At 41.3% G+C, this 19,026-nt stretch overlaps 2 protein-coding genes across 3 annotated transcripts; both read left to right on the plus strand.

Annotated features, from left to right (window-relative positions):
* The first annotated feature begins 840 nt into the window (after window positions 1-840).
* Window positions 841-4,326, plus strand: gpx7 (glutathione peroxidase 7). Its single transcript, XM_070832583.1, has 3 exons — window positions 841-994; window positions 2,913-3,174; window positions 3,850-4,326. The coding sequence occupies exons 1-3, from the start codon at window positions 863-865 to the stop codon at window positions 4,011-4,013; spliced, it is 558 nt and encodes a 185-aa protein (XP_070688684.1). The 5' UTR covers window positions 841-862; the 3' UTR covers window positions 4,014-4,326.
* Window positions 4,327-8,525: 4,199 nt separating this feature from the next.
* Window positions 8,526-10,991, plus strand: LOC139203058 (phospholipase A2 inhibitor and Ly6/PLAUR domain-containing protein-like). 2 transcript variants are annotated; one of them, XM_070832694.1, is made up of 6 exons: window positions 8,526-8,634; window positions 9,037-9,129; window positions 9,216-9,389; window positions 9,900-10,025; window positions 10,148-10,195; window positions 10,940-10,991. In XM_070832694.1, exons 1-6 carry the CDS (start codon window positions 8,583-8,585, stop codon window positions 10,948-10,950), a joined length of 504 nt encoding a protein of 167 aa, XP_070688795.1. In that variant the 5' UTR covers window positions 8,526-8,582; the 3' UTR covers window positions 10,951-10,991. The 2 variants fall into 2 exon arrangements, with proteins under 2 accessions (XP_070688795.1, XP_070688794.1); XM_070832693.1 differs by having other exon boundaries at window positions 10,148-10,991.
* Window positions 10,992-19,026: the final 8,035 nt, after the last annotated feature.

Raw genomic sequence — 19,026 nt, forward strand, 5'->3', positions numbered from 1 at the left:
CACATTAAGTCCAGCAAAGCACCAGTAATGTCCCACGGTTTTACAGGCTTTTAAAGTTTTGTAGCTTTCTGTAGGCTACTAAATACTAATATATCTTATGTTTATTCCTCTAAGTGAAGATAACTGTCATACTCAGATATAAGTCCAACAAAAGCTTTATTATTCTGCAGAAACTCTGATTCATGTACTGGTTATTATCCCTGTCAAGCAAACTATACATAAAAATAAAGACATTTTAATAACAACAGGCTGATAACAATACTCACGACAGGTCAAAATCAATAATTATGACAAAACAGAAATGTGCAGGAACACGTGGAGGAGAAATACTGACACATTAGAATAAGTGAATAAAAACTGAGATAATCAAATATAAAATACAATAAAATAAATAAATAAATGAAAAAAAAAAACAATTTGCAGTGCACATTTTGCCAAACATGAGGGGTGTTTTTACAACATGAGATAATAAGTCAACATTTTAGTTTTCATTATTTCTTTATTAACTATCTCATATTTTTGACTTTTCATATTAGAGTAGGCCTACATTTAAATGCACCTATATTATCTCATAATTTTGATTTACTGAACAATCTCATCATGTTTTTTCACCTTTCACCAAACAAAACAACCAAATAAATAAATAAATAAAAACAGATTTTGTATTTTGACACTTCACCCTCAGTCATCTGCAGGGCAAATCCCTCAACCAGGCTTTTATTTTGTAAGGTTCAGGAAGTGCTGTCCTTCACCTTAACTGGCCGGGACTGAGGAGGAGGAGGTGGAGGAGGAAGAGGAGGAGGAGATCAACAGGAGGTGGAAGGAGTCTCCCCGCTGCAGTGTTGGCAGTCTGACCGTGAAGATGCTTCCCGGAGCGCTCACCGTGCTGCTGACTCTGTGCAGCCTGACGGAGGGCAAACACAAAGACTTTTACTCTTTTAAAGTGGTGAACAGCAGGGGGAAGTTAGTGTCCCTGGAAAAGTACCGGGGTTCGGTGAGTCTGGGTCCGAACAGCTGACTGCAGCTGTGTCTCTCTCTGCATGTGGGCCGGCTGCACGAGTGGGGTTTTGCACGGGACTCCTTGTTTTTCCTGCTTCTTTCTCACACCTAACACGCTGGTTCTGTAGATGTGTCTAACATAGTTCAGTGTGGCTGCAGCGGGACGTCCCATCGTGCAGCCTACGTGGCAAGAGGCCTGCAGAGGCTCCGTCCGAGCTTTCATTCAAACGAGGTACGGAAGACCAGTCCGCCTGCAGCAGGCCCATCCGCTGCAGACTTTATTCATTAAACGAGACTGAACAGTCAGGATTGTGTTTGCAGGTCTTATGATTGCTGTTCTTCAGTCAGTGAGAAGCAGCACATGAGAGTGGACATGTTCTAGTTAGTTTCCAGACTGAGTTTTCTTGTTTAAGTTTCATTTTTTATTGTGTAAAATAGTTTTCTTTAATATAATAGAGGAGGAATTTGTCAGGGGAAAGATTTAAGAAGTTCAGGATTCCAATACAGACACAACACCTTGACTGGCAGTCATACAGTCTCAGTGAAGGTCTGGACCAGTGGACCAGTGTGAAAACTAAAACTTAGGATGTCTCCTGTCTGCTTCGTTGGGACACTAGATGTCAGCACTGGATGATGGGATCATCCAGCTGTGGTCTGACTGAGGGAAAAGTAAATGAAAGAATGCAAGAGACTGCACGCTGAAGCATGAAGCTGTAACACGACTCAATCTGCACACTAACATCATTTAGCTGTTTAGTGCCGAGTTACTGTGAACAACAGTAGAATTGATCTCCTCAGAGACTGAAAAAATGTTTGTCTAAATGTGATCTGGTGCTGAAATGATTAGTCAGCAGACAAATTATCAACAAAAATATTGATAACTGATTAAGTTTTTAAGTGATTTTTCAAGCAAACGTGCCGTTTTGGTGCTTTTTTCTCTTTTATACGACTGTAAATTGAATATTGTTTCATTTAAAACTGTTTGTCAAACAAAACAAGACTTTTGGTCGTTATGAACTTGTGATCTGCATTTTTTTTTTTTTACTTTTTATTATTATTTTAAAGTTTATATGCTCCGTTTAATAGCAGCTAAAAAAAATCTTATCTGAAAACCTTAACTTAAGTAAAAGTACCAGTTCATCTGTGTAAAAATACTCCTGCAGATAAATAACATTTTACTGTTGTAGCTGTTGTAGCTGGTGGAGGTGGAGCTAGTTTCAACTACTTCATATACAGTTAGACAGTTTGGTCCAGTGTTTCCCAACCTGGGGGGTGGGGCCCTCTAAAGGAGGAATGAAGAGCAAACAAAGTTCTGATACACAATTAGTTTTAATATTTTGGACTTTTGCTTTATTCTGTGATATATTGGATAACACTCACTCTTTTGGCCTTCAGCAGTTATTCAAATGAATCTATGTGGGAAGTTTAGAGGGTTTGTGTGAGGTTACAAGCCATAAAGGCTGAGAACCAACAGTTTAATCTCTAATAATCTGTTATCTTATCATACTTTCCTTTATGTAAAACAGTTAAAGCTTGTTTATTAGTCGCAAGAGACATCGCTTGGTTTTGTTTTCGCTGGCTAGGTTTTTGTATTAATTCTTAAACGGTGTAATTTGGGATGCTTTTATAATTTTTACATACTGTCTTTGTGTAGATTTTCATGGTTGCATGTGCAACAAAGCAACACTTCTGACCACAGAAACCAGAAACTGGTCACTCAGGGAAGGCACTCCTCGTATTAAGTTATTCTTAATTCAAGACAGGAATCAGAAGGAAATAGTTTGTGCCGGTATGAAAATAGAGAATATGTTCTGTTCTTCCTTTCACATGAACTCATAAACTAACAGATGTAACAGGCGATGCTGTCAGGACTGTTACTGCAGCGTTTTCACGTGGTGTTTGTGTGGCATCAGGTGTCCCTGGTGGTGAACGTGGCCAGTGAGTGTGGCTTCACTGAGGAACACTACAAAGACCTGCAGCAGCTCCAGCGGGACTTTGGGCCGTATCACTTCAACGTGCTGGCTTTCCCCTGCAACCAGTTTGGGCAACAGGAGCCCGGCAGCGACAAGGAGATCGACAGCTTCGTGCGCAGAGTCTACGGAGTCTCCTTCCCTCTGTTCAGCAAAATAGCCGTCGTTGGAACTGGAGCCAACAATGTGTACAAGTACCTCGTTGGTGAGTGAGATGTAATGTTGTTGATGCACTTGTGAAAATGTTTTCTTTATTAAGCGTTTCAGCCTGAAAGACAACCTAAATACCATGAAATAATAATCCCACGATATAAAACGCATCAGTTACAACCTGTAAAACTGCAGCAAGAGAAGAGTTCAAAGTATCACAAAAGAAAAACAGAAGGGAATAAAGGACATGGAAACTAAAAACAGCAGGAAGGAAAGAAGAGAAGAAAGACTCGACAGAGAAAGGAGACACAAGAAAGGAAAAACTGAAAAAGAATTATGAGAATAAAACAGGAAAAGACAGGAAACAAAGGAAGGGGTTAGAAAAGAAATAAGGAATAAGGAATGAAGGCAAAAATGTAGAACAGTATATAAATGGGGGCAATAAAATAAAGAGAGTAGGAAAGAAGGGAAGCATGAAGACAGACACATGAAGAAGTTCACCCCCGTTCAGCAAATAGAGAATGAAAACAGTCATGAGTCAGGAAATGTGGTCTTACCAAGTGAAGATATACACGTCTGAGGAGGAGGGGATCATCACTGCAGTTCCTAAAACTAAAAGAATGAATCGAAAAAAGCGTGGAGGTGTTTTTGGATGGAAAACAGCAGAACTCTGCACCCTCGTGTTGACGACGACGGCCTTAACTTCTCTTTCTTCTCTCGTCCTCTGCAGAGTCTTCTGGAAAAGAGCCCGACTGGAATTTCTGGAAGTATCTGATTGATGTAAACGGCAAAGCGGTGGACGCATGGGGACCAAAAGTTTCTGTCAAAGAAATCCGACCCAAGATAGCAGAAATGGTGCGGCAGATCATCTTAAAGAAGAAAGAGGAGCTTTAACCCTTCGCTGCACAGCGTCCCGCAGCCTAACATCTCATTGTATTGGTAACGTGAGCCGAAGGGATGAACTGAACACATTTATTTTGCTTTTACAATCAGACCTTTTGTCACATCGTTCAGTTCAAGTCACATAACGAAAGCAAATTTGACTCGCACTCTGAAAGCACTGATGAAACACCACTTTGTCTTTAATCCAATGTCAAGTTTTTATATCAGCTGTGTTTGAAGCTGTAAGCCAAAGACCGTCTGTTTCCCTATTTGTTAGTCATGTGGATCAAGTGTTTGCTCTTTTATTCATTTGAATTTGTGGAATAAACCTTTACTGTGATGAGAGTGACGCCTTGCTGTGGACTTTATGTGACACTGTCCTGTTTTAAAAGACATTTTAAGAGCAGAAATAATATTTTTGTGACTCACCGTATGTGTTGTTTCTCTTTCTGCTCCCTGTTGAGACAAGCCAACGTGCTTTCCCACTGAAAAAATGTGTTATTGGCAGAAGCCACTGTAGCTATTATGATAGTGTACAGCTGTCACTAGAGAAAGCACTAGATGTAGAAAGCCAAGGCAAATGTATTTATATAGCACAATTCTTATGCACAGGTGAGTCAAGATCCTTGACATGATGAAGTTTAAAAAGACACAGGTAAGAGGACAAAACAGCAAAAGCTCTGTTTTACATTTAAATATTTAAAATGACAGTTAAGAATACCGTTAAAGTTTAAAAAACAAACATACGTAACAGATGGGGCAGACATGAGGAAGAAGAAAAAAGAAAATGACATTTATTTGACCATGGGCCGTCATGTGCATAGTCGTCTATTATTTATCTATTTATATTTAGATTGATGAGGTTTTTACACTTAGAATCCTCCAAAGCAGCATTTTTTTTAATCACTGGTATCTTATATAAGAGTCACTTTTTGTGTGGACTTCATGCCACTTTACTGCCATCATACAGTAAAATGTCTCCTTTTCTGCCTGCTGTCACATGTTGCATTCACTGGATGGAAACTTGATTTGAATTTTACACCGGCACTTTGTACCTGTCCAGATGTGTAAGAACAACAAAGTCATCAGATGAAGTAATTTCCCCATAAAATATGAAGGAAGTCACAAAAGTTTAGTCACAAAAACACGTTTAATCTGTAATATTATTCAAATTTTTAGTATTACTACATTCAAAGTTCAGATACACACAGAGAGAAACTCCCCACAGCACATGAATGTAAGTCTGTTACCCCGACTCCATCCCCTTTTTCCCCTGGATGTGTTATTTTCAAGCTCAGTAAACTTAAATCCAGGCTTCAAATCATCCTTTCTGAGTCATTCTGCTGAGGTGCTTCCTCCATTGTTGTTGAGTTCTCACAGAGAGTAAAGATAATACATGTCCAGACAGACGTCACTGCTAGATTTAGTTGTCGGGGCAGCTGTGGTTGTTGGCATTAAAGATATCACACAAACTGGTCCAACAACAGGATGGTGAAGTTACCAACACTGTCTGACCGCTATGAAACAGATGTGCAGCCACAGAGTGGTGAAGTGAGGGATCCTATCATCACTGTGGGTGAGCAATCACTGTGTATCTGCTCTATGAACTAATCATTTAGCTCATTTCAGCAGAAGGTAGTCATATCCTTTACTTTAAAGAGCCACTTTAACCTCATCCAGCAGTTTCACTTTGCTGCAGTGACATACAGGTGCACTCTGGGACCTGATAACATCATTGTTGGGTGTGGTTACACGCCTCCGACCACATCCACCAGTGATGCTGCGTGTGGTAAGAGGTAATATAGGCTTGAATATTTCAACCACAGAGAGCAGCTGTTTTGCTTTTCAGCCTACAGTTACTGTAAGTGTCAGTAACACAATGTGAAAATATTCAATTTGGGACTATATATTGATACATTGCACTGCACTGTAATTTTTATTCTAATGTTAATTCTGGTTTATTCTATTTGTTCTTAATTGAATCATCTTTTACTTTGTTTTAATCCTTTTAAGTCATATCTATGTCTTTTCCGTTCTATTGTCACTTATTACCGCTTCTCTATATTGTCCAGCTACCTTACCTGTACCACCTTATGGCAATACTCCACTAACAGTATAAAAAGAAGTTCAGATTACTAGAACTGTCTACATCTTAATGGAGGACCATGCTGGAGAAACTACATTTAATTTCAAATATACATTTGTTTATAACTGAAATGAATAAATGAACTAAATTGCTAAAAATGGTCCAAGATGATGCAGAGTCCTCAGCTGTTGGTGGTCTAGTCATAGTTCAGTCATGCTTTTACAAACTTAGCCAGTTACAGCAATGATATTCTCCATGTGATCTATTGTGCAAACCATTTAAGATTACAGAAGGCATGGAGAAACAACTAACTCTCTAACTCACACGCTATAAACCAAACAATACATAGTGCAACACTTCCTGTCGGAGCTGGTGTTGCTGCATCACTCTCATGTTGTGGAGAGATAATCGCCGGGGCCTTGAATATAAGATAACCGCCACTTTTTTTACAAACGTAATTTCTAGGACAAGAAGGGGAAAAGTATCACCTCACTGCAGTGATTAGTGGAGATCACATCCACTGCTGCACGTCACAGAATTGCAACAAACAAGCCCAGTTTACAATTCAGCAGCACGCAGATATTGCTTTTCTTTGTCACTTGGCAGAAGCTACATGCATCTTTTATGGTGACAAATGTACCCTTTGACATTTCACAGAAGTCACTAATTAGACGTGTTCCCTTTTTTCACAACCTGATCTCACAGAAATGTGCAAAACGAAACTCTTATCACCTGCTTATGTGCTGTGTTAGTTTGGTGTGTAATGTGTTAGAACAATACGGAGGTAAAGTCACTTGCAGATGGGAACCATCTATTTCAGCAACACTTCCTCTAACCGTTGTTTTTTTTACTCTGTTGCCAAACCAACTGTTTTAAAACCCTGAAAATAAACACAGTAACATCACTGAAAATCAATCGATGACATTTCTAAGCACGACAGCATACGTGATTAGTGCATGATTAATTGTGATTTTGTGGTTTTTGTAACCTTTTTGTAGGTTTAATGCAAATGATTAGAGAAATACATGCCTATTAGTTGTTCCTGCTTTAAAAGTCAAAGCAGTGAATAAAGTTCTTGTTCTCTCTCACGTGTGCACAGTATCCATTCCTCTCTTTAAGCACAGGTTCACTATATAAGGTGTTCAGTAATCACATTCAAAAGCAGACACCCCAGCCCGTCCACTACACTCCTGCCAATCGGCTCACCACTCCCTCACTACAAAGGGGGGACTACTGCTCAACACAATGTGCACTGTTTGCAGTCTTGGCTCCACAATGGCTCCCCGCTGACATCAGGACGGCAGAGACCATCCTCAGCCTGAAAACCCTCCTGCTCAGACTAAAATAAAATCCCTTTCAGTATTTCTTGTTGCTAAAATGTTTTACGTAACTTTTTAAAGCAGTTTGATGAATTTTATCTACTCAGAGGACTCTCACAATTTGTGTGATGTGCTTTTCAAAGACAAATTCAGCGGCAAAATGCTACAGCTACTCTTGGGAAAAACATTTGAGCTGGTTATGTATCATGGAACAGCAGCATCACCGGCTGATGTTAATACACTGAGAAACAGTCCATAGTCACTACATCTAATTTCATATACCTCTCCACACTGTGCATTTATGTTCATGGTGTAAATATTTATTTATTATCATTACAATATATATCTATCTACTGTTGTTTTCTTTATTTCTTTTTTCTATTACAGCTCATCTTGTCCCTGCCTCTGTCACTGCTGTAACATGTAAATTCCCCCCTATGATTAGATTAGATTAGATTAGATTCAACTTTATTGTCATTACACCTGTACAGTATGTACAGAATATACAGAGTAAGGATGTTTACGGATGCTATATACAGATTAGTGCTGTGAACATGTGTGCTAGTGGACATAATATGTGGTTATATGGATGAATTAATGAATATAGACATGATATACAGGTTGGATAAATATAATATACAGATTAGATGGATGGGGGATCACTAAAGAAAAAGTCAAAGTCGAAGTAATCAGCCCAGTGGTTGTCTGGTGATGCCTGTCTTCAGCTCGGCTCCAGCCTCCTGTGACCCTCCACGGATAAGTTTACCTTTACCTTGATTATAAATCATGGTTTAGGGGATCACAGAGGAACCATTTTAACCCTAGTTTTGGCTTCAATTAATATCTTTTGAAATCTTTTGGCAACCCTGTCTCTCAGAAATTACTTTTAAGTACCATGATTTCACTCCAACATAATGAGAGACACCTGAAGAAGTCTTTGTCAGTTGATAATGCAAGTTATGAGCAAACGGCTGAACTTTCGTGATCCAATTTTTTTATCCTGTGCAGTCGCTTCCTCACATTTCACTTTGACAGTTAGGGTTATGCAGCTCGATCTTCCTGTGCATACTGTTCAAAAGCATACAGTTCCTGTTTTCATCACGATTGTACGGACCAAGGTTCAGTGTATAAGGTGCAGCGCCACAGTGGAACCAGTAACCTGAACGTTTGCTCCTCATGATGAAGCTGATCCTGTCTCTCACGCTCATCTGGATGCTCTCCAGCACAGGTAACGCTGCTCCTTTTACATCAGGGTTTATGCAGGTATTAGACATTTAATGTGAACTACAATCTAATCTAAAGTGGCAGTCTGGAAGATCTTTGTTCCGTCCTCTTTGGCGGATCCTGTGTCTCAACTCATGTGGTGACTTGACAAATATTTGATTGAAAATCTTTGAGAATATAACTTTAAAGGGAAATGAAGTCATTTGAGGGAAAAATCAGTTAAGAAATATGAAGTGTGGTGGCAGCGTAATAAATCAGACACTTCCCGGCACCAAATGACTCAAAGCTGCAGAACTTCTCTTCGCATAACTTCTGTAACATGAGCTTCACTTTTTGCCTGAAGACTTGTACTTAAATTTGATTTAAGATTTATTTCTTGTATGTTTTTGTTTTTTCCTCGTTGCAGCTGATGCTCTTCGGTGTCTATACACAGACCTAGGGAATCTTAGAGTCAACCAGACCTGTGACTCTGATGGTGACATGTGTGCGTTCATTCCAGGTAAAAAGTGCTGCCATCAATCTGTTTACTTAGTTTTAGATGAAGATTACGCTTTATCCTGTGTGTGTTTTTTAAATTGTCTTTAGGTCTCTCGTATGATTTGAACGGACAGAATTCATCGTCCATCGTCAGGTCCTGTGTGCCGTCGTCTCTCTGCACCAATCCTAAACAGAAGTTTTCATTCCGCCTGGGTCCTAATGTAGCGATTTCATCTGTTCATTGCTGCAACACAGATTACTGCAACAGTCAAAATGTATCTAGTAAGTATTCTTTTAAATTTGATTTTCTACAAAACCACCAAATGTTCAGCAGCCAATTGATGATGTTTGTACATGCGATGCAGCTTTAGCTCGACCCTGAGCTGCTCATCTTTAGTTGAGCCTGCTCACTGTCCTCACTGTTCTGTAACCTTCATTTTCTCTTCTATGAACTATAAAGACACAGAGGGAGGGATTTATCTGGGATCAAGTTACTTTACCAATGCAGAAACTCACCTTATGATCACTAAAGGCAAGATCCAGGGACCCAGATTTGCAGCTCACATCCCAATACCACCACCTGGTGTAAAACTAGCTCTTAACAGATGCTCTAGTTCAGTCCAATCTACTCACATTACATACATTTTAGAATCACTCAACTAAACTAACAAAACCAGCTTCGACCGTGCTCTAATACTGCTGCCAACCCCCACACACACGCCTTCTTTTCAAAAGAGTATTCAGTTCCTCAGTAAACTTTGCGTTTCATAAAGATCTCCGGTTGTGTTTCAGACCCAGAGGCGAAGTTACAAAAAAACGGCCTGCAGTGTGCCAGCTGCAGTAGTCCCCGAAATGATGCCAGCTGTAATGTCACAGTAGACTGTATGGGAGACCAGGACCGCTGCATTAATGGAACCGGTGAGTTCTCATGTTGTGCACTGATCAAAGACCGTCTCACAAAATGTGTCACTGCTGCCTTCAGGTGTTCCTTGTAGGATTTTTACTGTCGTCTTGTAAAACAGTGATGTTGTCATTCACAGCGGAAATTCAGGAATTCACCTATCGGTTCCTCGGCTGTGCGTCTGCAAGTATGTGTCAAGCTTTTTCTGAGCTAAGGGTACGATCTGCTTTGGCTCATTATCTGAACTTCACCAGTGCACCGATGTGCAACTCAGCCTGGACCGCCAAGCTGAGTGTCGGCCCTTTGCTGCTTGGTCTCATTGCCCGTATTGTGTATTAGAGGCGAGACCAGAGCAGAACTACTGAATTCACTTAATTTGTGTGGTTTAGCAAAAGTAGCTCCCCCATGTAATGAAGGAAATATACACTCAGTTGCCAGTTTATTAGGTGCACCTGGCTACTTGTATCAACATTTGGACCACTGAGTCACTCTGGAGGATGTGAGAACAGAGAGGTGTTTCCTGTTTTTTGTCTTCCTTCATCGATATAAAGAAGTAGACAGAATAATAGAAACAGCTGTCAGTATGATGCAGTGTAATTCAACAGCAGCTCAAACTACAGCCTCCAAAGTCATCTTACAGATTTCTCAACACTTCCTGAAAACAGCTTCAACAGACCCTGAGAATTACAACCTTCGTGAGGGGAGGACTTATTGCAGGCTGGTAGAAATAGTGTCTGCATTAGAATAAACAAGTATAGCAGTCTAGTCTCCCTCTGAACTATCCGAGCTACATTAAAACATTTGAGCGCTTTAGTTATTGCCCGACCTGTTCATGTGTTTTCATCTCTTTTAGTGCATTCAAATCACAATCTTTCTCTCTCTCCCTTCTCTCCCACCTTTTTGCTGTAATCTCTTGTTTATTCTGTAAAAGCTGTTCTTTGATATTCAAACTGTACTAATAAAGTTTTTCTGATATATAAGAATCTAGTGGTTCTTGGTTTATCTGCTTTTTCATTTAACCAGGTGAAACCTACGCTACCTCCTGGTTGAGTTAGTGACTATTGTCACCTAGTGTCCATAGTGATTACAACAGGAGCACAAAAAGGAGGAAGTCAGCTGATGTATTGTACTCAGTGAATGTCCCACCTTCTATTTACCATGTTGGGGTGGGTCACTCAGGCGACTGCGGTTCATTTTGTGAAACCAAGCGTCAACATTAAACACAAGTTTCACTGTCTCTCATCACTGGACCTCTACAACGTGCAAACAGAAATTTCAATTGTTTCAACCAGTTGTGGTGATAATAGCTGATAACGGGCCAGTTAATGGTCTGATAATGTCTGAAGCGGGTGGAAAAACTGAGAGTGTGATCTGATACGCTGGCGTTTATCTTTTTGAGCGACAGCCAAAGCTTTAGTGTAGAAAACCTGCCAGCTTTCAGGTTAGATCAGGAGCTGAATGAGCTGGGAGACACTTCACAACAAATGTGTGCACATGTTAACGTGTTTATTGAAGAACCGGATGTGTTTAATTTTGACTGGGTGAGTAAAATATCTCTACAAATGCATTAATACAACTTTTCTGTGTGTCTTTAAACACTTTAGTGGATAATAGTTATAGAAACAGAAGGAAAACGTGTGGCAGCAGTGGTCACTGATGATAAGTGGGAGGGCTCTGGTAAGTATGTGGCATGACGTGTTGGACAAATTCATCGAATATTGACATCTGTGGTGAAGAATAAAGAATTGAAGTCAGAGTATTGGTGTCAGAGGCTCAAGGGCGTGTGGAGGTGTTGGTTTCGAGATCAACGTGAACTGCAATGCAGTGACGTACGTGGTCTCGCACAAGTTGCATCAAGTTTTTTTAAGTGGATGAAAATGTGCACCGTTGTAATAAACATATGGAAGACGAGGTGTGCAGTGGTTCTTCACCAAGTCGCTATTTCAACTGAGGTGAGACAAAAGAGATGCTCACCTGAGCACGTGATCGCATCACAATTCTGTGCATTTGTATTTTATGACATTATCAAATCTGCCTCCTTTATGTATTTCCTTTCTTTTCTCCGATGTATGTTAATTCTCCTTGTCTATAATCTTTATAAAGTATCTTTAAAGAAGAAGAGGAATTGATTGTCAGCTTCAGCCAACTAATACAGCCTCAAACACAAATCATGGTTTAGACGTTCATAAGGATCCATTAAATCTAGTTTAGTCCTCTAGAACTATCTTCAGAAATGTGATCTGGCAGCCTTGTTTTTAGAAAGTACATTTGTCACCACAAAAACGTGACTTATTCCAACCGATCAGTTCAAAGTATGATAAAGAAGAAGTGTGTTTTTAAACCGAGGTTCGCTGTAGAAGCTGCAGCGCCGCAGTGCAACCAGAAATCTGGACATTTGCTCCTCACGATGAAGCTGATCCCGTCTCTCACTCTCATCTGGATGCTCTCCAGCACAGGTAACTCTAAATAACTGTCTCATTCGATGATTTACTGACAGCAGAGGGATTTCAGATTATTGTCTTTCATATATTTTGCAGCAGGAGCTCTTCAGTGTCTGAAAACAGCCAGCTACTGCACCAGTGCTGCCACGCAGACTTGTGACTCATATGGGGATTACTGTGCATCAACTACAAGACAAAGTAAAGAAATATCAATCCTCAAGTCATTTCCATCAGTTCGAAAGCTAGATGAGATCTCTGCTTTACCACGCTTGTGTCTTTTAACATTAATGAAACTGTGCTCGGGTTTCACAGGTCTGTTTAGGGCTTGGGTCGTCTACCGCAGGTCCTGTGTGCCGTTCTCCCTCTGCAATCAGATCATTTCATACAACCAGGGTTTGGGCACGGTGGCTTCTTCTGTTCATTGCTGCGACACTTACCGCTGCAACCACAGCAAGCAAAAATTATTTCGTAAGTATTTGAAAGCATTTTGTGTAATTTATGGATAAAAACAAATATTCAGCAGGCCGTTAGTGATGTTTGTACATGCGATGCAGCTTCTGTTGTTGGTCACCTCTGAGCTGCTCTGGCTCCTCTGAGTTCAGCTGCACCTACACGAGTTTGAGCAGACACATTCAGTAAAATACTAAACACTGTCATTGTGGTCTTCAGCTGAAAGCAACAGGTCTGGCCACATCCTGCTGCATATTCTCACCACTCTGTGAACACTTCCTCTAACTATAACTATAACTATAACTATATACAGAGCTTAACAAATGTATTAGACCACCACCTAGTGGAAGGTGTTTGCCTCCGCTGCCCTAAATTAACAGTATTGCTGATCACCAGATTATTTCTTTAGTTCCTGTGATGGTTAACCTCCAGTATGTGCAGCTCTTTAATCACAATGATGGATTTGAAATGATGGAAAAGGAATCTGGAGTAGAGGAACTGATGGACTGGACAAGTCAGAGTCCAGACTAGAATCCTATCGAACAGATCTGGGATTTATTGGATTAAAAAATAGATCACACACTAATTTAATCCAAAGCAAGTCTGAGGGAACAGCTGGGAACTATTTGGAGCTCAATAACAAAAGAGACAGTGGAAAAGTCCATGAAAACAATCAGGGAGGTCAAACTAGATATTAAGATTTTTGGTTAAAATATGTGAATTTTTGACAGATTTCTAAGATATTTGTGTTTTCTCATTTTTATGACAGGTGGTCTGATAAATTTATTAAACACTGTATATATAAGTATGACTAAAACTCTAGCTATAACCCACTGACACAGAGAAATGATTTCCAGAATTGGACCGGGGCAGAAAATCACTTTATGATCACTTAAAGCAACAGACATCTGATTTACAGATCACATCCTGCCAACAGACTTCATTACAGAAATGCATTAAACTACTATGTCCTTGTTCTGAATGAATACACTGCACACTGGTGTGCATCATAGTGGTGTTATTGTCGGTCTACTGGGAGCAGTGCAAGTCTGCCGGGAGGAAGAAGCTGTGATATTGGTCCTTCGCACACTGAAAGTGGAGGAGTCTGTCGCTGGAGGAGCTCTCTAGTGCTGTGGGAGTGGTTCTGTCTCATGGATGACATCCTCCTCTCTCCCACCACCTGGTCAGGACAGAGCTGGCCTCCAGTCTCTTCCTGTCCACAGCTGTGATGCTGCTCCCCCTGCAGACCACTCCATGTAAATGGTCCGTATTTGTATAGACATTTGGACCACTCAAAGCCCTTTTACATCACATCCTCATTCAGGAGGAATCTCAGTTCATTCACTCACTGAAGCTGCTTCAGGAGCAAGTTGGGGTTCAGTGTCTGTCCCGAGGACACTTCGACATGTTGACTCCTAGCCAGGGATCGAATCACCGACCTTCCACTCTACAGAGTCATAGAAGTCTGGAGGAACCCCACTGCACTCCAAAAGTCCTGAGCATCCTGAGCAGATGAAGCCTGCTCTGCCCTCTCTAATAAAGTCGTTGTCATCACACCACATGACATACACTACTCACAAAAAGTTAGGGATATTCGGCTTTCAGGTGAAATTTCAGGATGAACCACCACCAATACATTTCCTGGTTCAGGTAGAACTGGTATTTAAACAGTCCTCCTCATCCTGCTGTTCACATTCTGACATCATGAGACCAAGACGACACCTAACAGTTGATCAGCAGCACCTCAACACTGGAGGCTTCAAACAGGAAGTCCTCAGACGGAGGTGTTCACTGAGCTTAGAGGGTCACAGAGTGTCATCAGGAGGTTGCAACAGAGATACAGAGACTGGAAGAGTCACAGAAAGGAGAGGAGTGGACGTCCTTTGGCCACGTCCCAATTTTACGTTTACCCTCCACTGTTGTTAGATTTTCTTTCAATAAATTGTTTAAGATGAATAAAATCACCAGTGCATGCTGATACTTAAATGTCCTACTTTCATGATATAATATCACTGTAGCATTCACTTTTTACATTTTCCATAAATTTCACCTGAAAGTCGAATATCCCTAACTTTTTGTGAACCCTGTATATCCTACACTATTCTGCTGAAAACCCAGTTCGTCTGTAAACTTTGTGTCTCCTGCTCTGTTTCAGACACTGAGATACAGACACATAAAAATGGCCTGCAGTGCATCAGCTGCAGCTATCCTCTACGTGGTGCCTGTAACTCCACAGTACAGTGTGTGGGAATCCAGGACCGCTGCATTAATGGAACAGGTGAGTCTTCATGGTGAATACTGACTGTCACTGCAGGAACTTGAGTGTTCCTTCTAGGATTAAAAAAAAAAAAACGGTCTTCTTGTCATCCACAGTGGCAGCTGAGGGCAAGATCCATCCCTTCCTTGGCTGTGCATCTGCAAACATGTGTGAACTTCTGTCTCAGAAGAGAGTCCGAACTGCTTTTGATGACGGCTATACCTTTACCAGCGCACCAAAATGTTGTGGAAGCAGCTTCTGTAGTAAAGCCTGGACTGTCGAGGCGGGCGCTGGTTCTTTGCTGCTTGGTCTCGTTGCCCTTATTGTCTCTTAGAGCCGAGATCAAAGAAAAAACAGTCTTTCATGAGCAAATATGAAGCAAATGCAGTTTATTAAGTACCCGGCTGAAACAAACTGAGTCAACAGATGTGCATTGTCATAATTTGTATCAGTGAAATCCCTTTGGAAGATGTAGAAACAGAGTTGTGTTTCTGGTATTTGCCTACTTTCATTAAATGAGAATGCATTACAATTCAACAGCACCACAAACTGCAGATCAATCACCACACCACAATTCACAGCTGATCACTTCCTCTACATGAATCCATCAGCGTCTGTTTGAGTGCTTCTGTTTATGTGCAAATGCTTAATTAGAGGAACTACGTAATCTGTGGTTTATTTAGTATTAATTAAGTTTTACTGATATATGGGAATAAAATGGTTCCTGGTTTATCTGTTGTTGGACTCGCTGGTCACTCAGTTGAAGGTTGTGGATGTATGAGTCCATAGAGTTTCACATCTGCCTTTTTCAGGCCTCTTGTCGGCATGTTCGTTTATTTGCAGAAGAGGAGTTCAGAGATCAGCTATTTCTCAGTCAAACATTTATTCCAAATATTGGACAATCAAAATGGCTTGTACGAGGATCTCTTCTGTTCTGAAAGCCACAGTTGGTAAACCATTAGCTGCAGCCAACATCCCAGAAGAGAGCGAGCTAGTTTAGCATGACACAATGTCATTGACTTCAGGAGGTCTAAGGGGAGAGACCCCCCCCCCCCCCCTCCACATCCATGGACAAGCTGTGGAAAGTGTGGAGACTCTCAGATTTCTTGGAGTCAGTGTCTCCACTCAGATGTCTTGGACTACCAACACCTCAAACCTGGTGAAGAAGGCTCAGCAAAGACTCTTCTTCCTCAGAAAGCTGAGAAGCCAAACTCCCCAAAGAACTGATGCTCAACTTCTACTGCAGCACCATCCAGAGCATCCTCACAAACTGTATCACCGTGTGGTTTCGGCCCTGTTCAGAGTGGTGAAGGCAGCTCAGAGGATCATATATCATATGTATATATATATATATATATATATATATATATATACATATTTATATTTATACCCAAACAATGTTCCTTTTATGTTAAATTCATTTTACCTTCACGAACGGGTGCTTTTATTTTGAAGGCCATAAGTTAAAAAAAGACGGGAAACGTTCATAACCAAAGTTGTAGCGTTGTTAAGTATTGTTCAGCACCTGGCTGACGAGAGAACAAGGTTTGTCTGTCTTTTATTTTATATTTTATATTTATTTTAGTTTAGTTCTGTAACTCATTAGATGGAATAATATGTATTGTGAATGAACGGGACGTCGTTATACGAGCCCTCTTGCTGGCATCGATTTGAAAGTTTGCATCGGTCAGGAAAAGATTGAATTTGTTCCTTTTATTTCTTTCCATCAGCTCTTACGGTGTGTTTAGTACAAGGTTGCATTAAAGGGAAAACTAAAGCATCAGTTGGAGAGCCAGACTCTCATTCAGCTCCACACAACGTTTCATTTGGTTCATTAACAACATTTGAAATGTTGAGTTCTGAAGTTTTCAAGCTCAAAACGTCTCCTGTGTCCACAGATGTAGTGACAGGAACCTTGAGGTTTGCGAACCCTTTAGTGTTGTCAGGTGTAGGCACTGAACCAGAGAGGACTCAAAAGCAACCACAGAGGAAAGAGGACTGGTGACTTACATCAAACATCAAATCAACTTTATTGACTAAGTTTGAACAGGCAAACAAGGAATCTGACTTGGTGAAACTTGACTCTCTATGTACAGTGAAGGAAAGAACAGGACAATATAAACAATATAGAACTTTTTGACAACAGTATATACAGTGGAGGGAGGTGTAGTGCAGAATTTCAGTGCAAGAAGGTAGTGCAAAAGTTGTTAATGTGCGGGATGGGGGGGGGGTGGAACTATTGTGGTGTCTGATATGTAGTGTCTGGTATGTGCATATAGGGAGTATGATGATGGTTGTGTTCATTGTTTCTATGTTTCTGCTCTGTGAATGACTATCTGAAGACAGACTGAACTGCGTAGATCTGGGAACTGAACAAAGAACAGAGCTTGATATTGATGGAAACCAGATGTTGAGCTCGGTGGTCAAATGGGTAGAAAAAGTGACCGCAGAATTGGCTCGGGAGAAGACGAGGACAGAGACAGCAGATTCGGCCGGGGGTTACGCTGTCTGATCCTACAATTGTCTTAGCGTCTTCCCAGGCTTCCAGGGAGTCCAGCTGTGTGGTTGGAAGGTTGAACAGCTTCTCAAACCTACAGTAGAAGCTGTTGAGGTCGTCAGCCAGTCTGAGGTTTCCTTCAGGGTGGGGGGATGGTCTCCTGTAGCTGGTGATGTAGGCCTCCTCCTTGGTCTGACGCAGCTTCCTGAGGTTAGGTGTGAACCAAGGGTTATTGTTGTTGTATGTGCAGATGGTCTTGGTCTGCACACACACACACGTCCTCACAAAAGCTGATGTAGGACGTCACAGTGTCTGTAACTTCGTTCAGGTCAGTTGCTGCAGCTTCAAAGACGCCCCAATCAGAGCAGTCAAAGCAGGCCTGTAACTTCAGCTTTGACTCCTCTGTCCACTTCCTCATGGTCCTTACCACAGGTTTAGAAGTTTTTAATTGCTGCCTGTAGGTCGGGATGAGATGAATCAGACAGTGGTTGGAGAGTCCTAAGGCTGCACGGGGGATAGAGCGATAATAATAATAATAATAATAATACATTTTATTTTTAGGGCGCCTTTCAAAGCTCACAAGGTACAGAATACACATAAAACATACAATATAATAGATAAAACAGGTGTAAAACAGGTATAAAAACAAGCAATAAAATACAGTAGCAGTGCAAAATGAATCAGAGGGAGTAGGAAAGTGTGAAAAGATGGGTTTTGAGTCTGGATTTGAAGAGCAGTAAGGAGTCGGTGTTACGGAGGTCGGGGGGGAGTGAGTTCCATAACTGGGGAGCCGAGCGGCTGAACGCTCGGCCCCCCACGGTGACGAGGCGAGCAGAGGGAACAGAGAGATGGACAGAGGAAGAGGATTGGAGGGTGCGGGTAGGTGCAGAAACGTGGATGAGGTCAGAGAGGTATGGAGGGGCGAGGCTGTGGAGGGCTTTGAATGTGTGAAGTAGGACTTTATATTGAATGTGATAGGTGATGGGGAGCCAGTGAAGCTGTTGCAGGACGGGTGTGATGTGATGAGTGGAAGGTGTCCTAGAGATGATACGAGCTTCTGAGTTCTGGACCAGTTGAAGCTAATGGAGGGTTTTTTGGGGGAGACCGAACAGAAGGGAGTTACAGTAATCAAGACGGGAAGTGACTAGGCTGTTTTATCACTGTTTAATTTGAGAAAGTTTAGTGTGAACCAGAGCTTTATTTCAAGGAGGCAGTTGGTGAGGGAGGAAGGTGGGATGATGGAGTCGGGTTTAGTGGAGATGTAGAGCTGGGTGTCATCCGCGTAGCAGTGGAACTGAATCTTATGTTTACGGGGGATGTGGCCAAGAGGGAGGATGTAGATGATGAAGAGCAGGGGCCCCAGGACTGAGCCC

This window comes from Pempheris klunzingeri, chromosome 6 (genome assembly GCF_042242105.1).
Source record: "Pempheris klunzingeri isolate RE-2024b chromosome 6, fPemKlu1.hap1, whole genome shotgun sequence".
Lineage (NCBI taxonomy): Eukaryota > Metazoa > Chordata > Actinopteri > Acropomatiformes > Pempheridae > Pempheris > Pempheris klunzingeri.

Bases quoted from the DNA above. Each gene is read 5' to 3' on its own strand.
- gpx7 (XM_070832583.1), top strand. From the start codon at position 863: ATGCTTCCCGGAGCGCTCACCGTGCTGCTGACTCTGTGCAGCCTGACG. The intron at 995-2,912 runs GTGAGTCTGGGT...GTGTGGCATCAG, and splicing joins TGGAAAAGTACCGGGGTTCG to GTGTCCCTGGTGGTGAACGT. The intron at 3,175-3,849 runs GTGAGTGAGATG...CGTCCTCTGCAG, and splicing joins TGTGTACAAGTACCTCGTTG to AGTCTTCTGGAAAAGAGCCC.
- LOC139203058 (XM_070832693.1), top strand. From the start codon at position 8,583: ATGATGAAGCTGATCCTGTCTCTCACGCTCATCTGGATGCTCTCCAGC. The intron at 9,130-9,215 runs GTAAAAAGTGCT...AATTGTCTTTAG, and splicing joins CATGTGTGCGTTCATTCCAG to GTCTCTCGTATGATTTGAAC. The intron at 9,390-9,899 runs GTAAGTATTCTT...GTTGTGTTTCAG, and splicing joins CAACAGTCAAAATGTATCTA to ACCCAGAGGCGAAGTTACAA.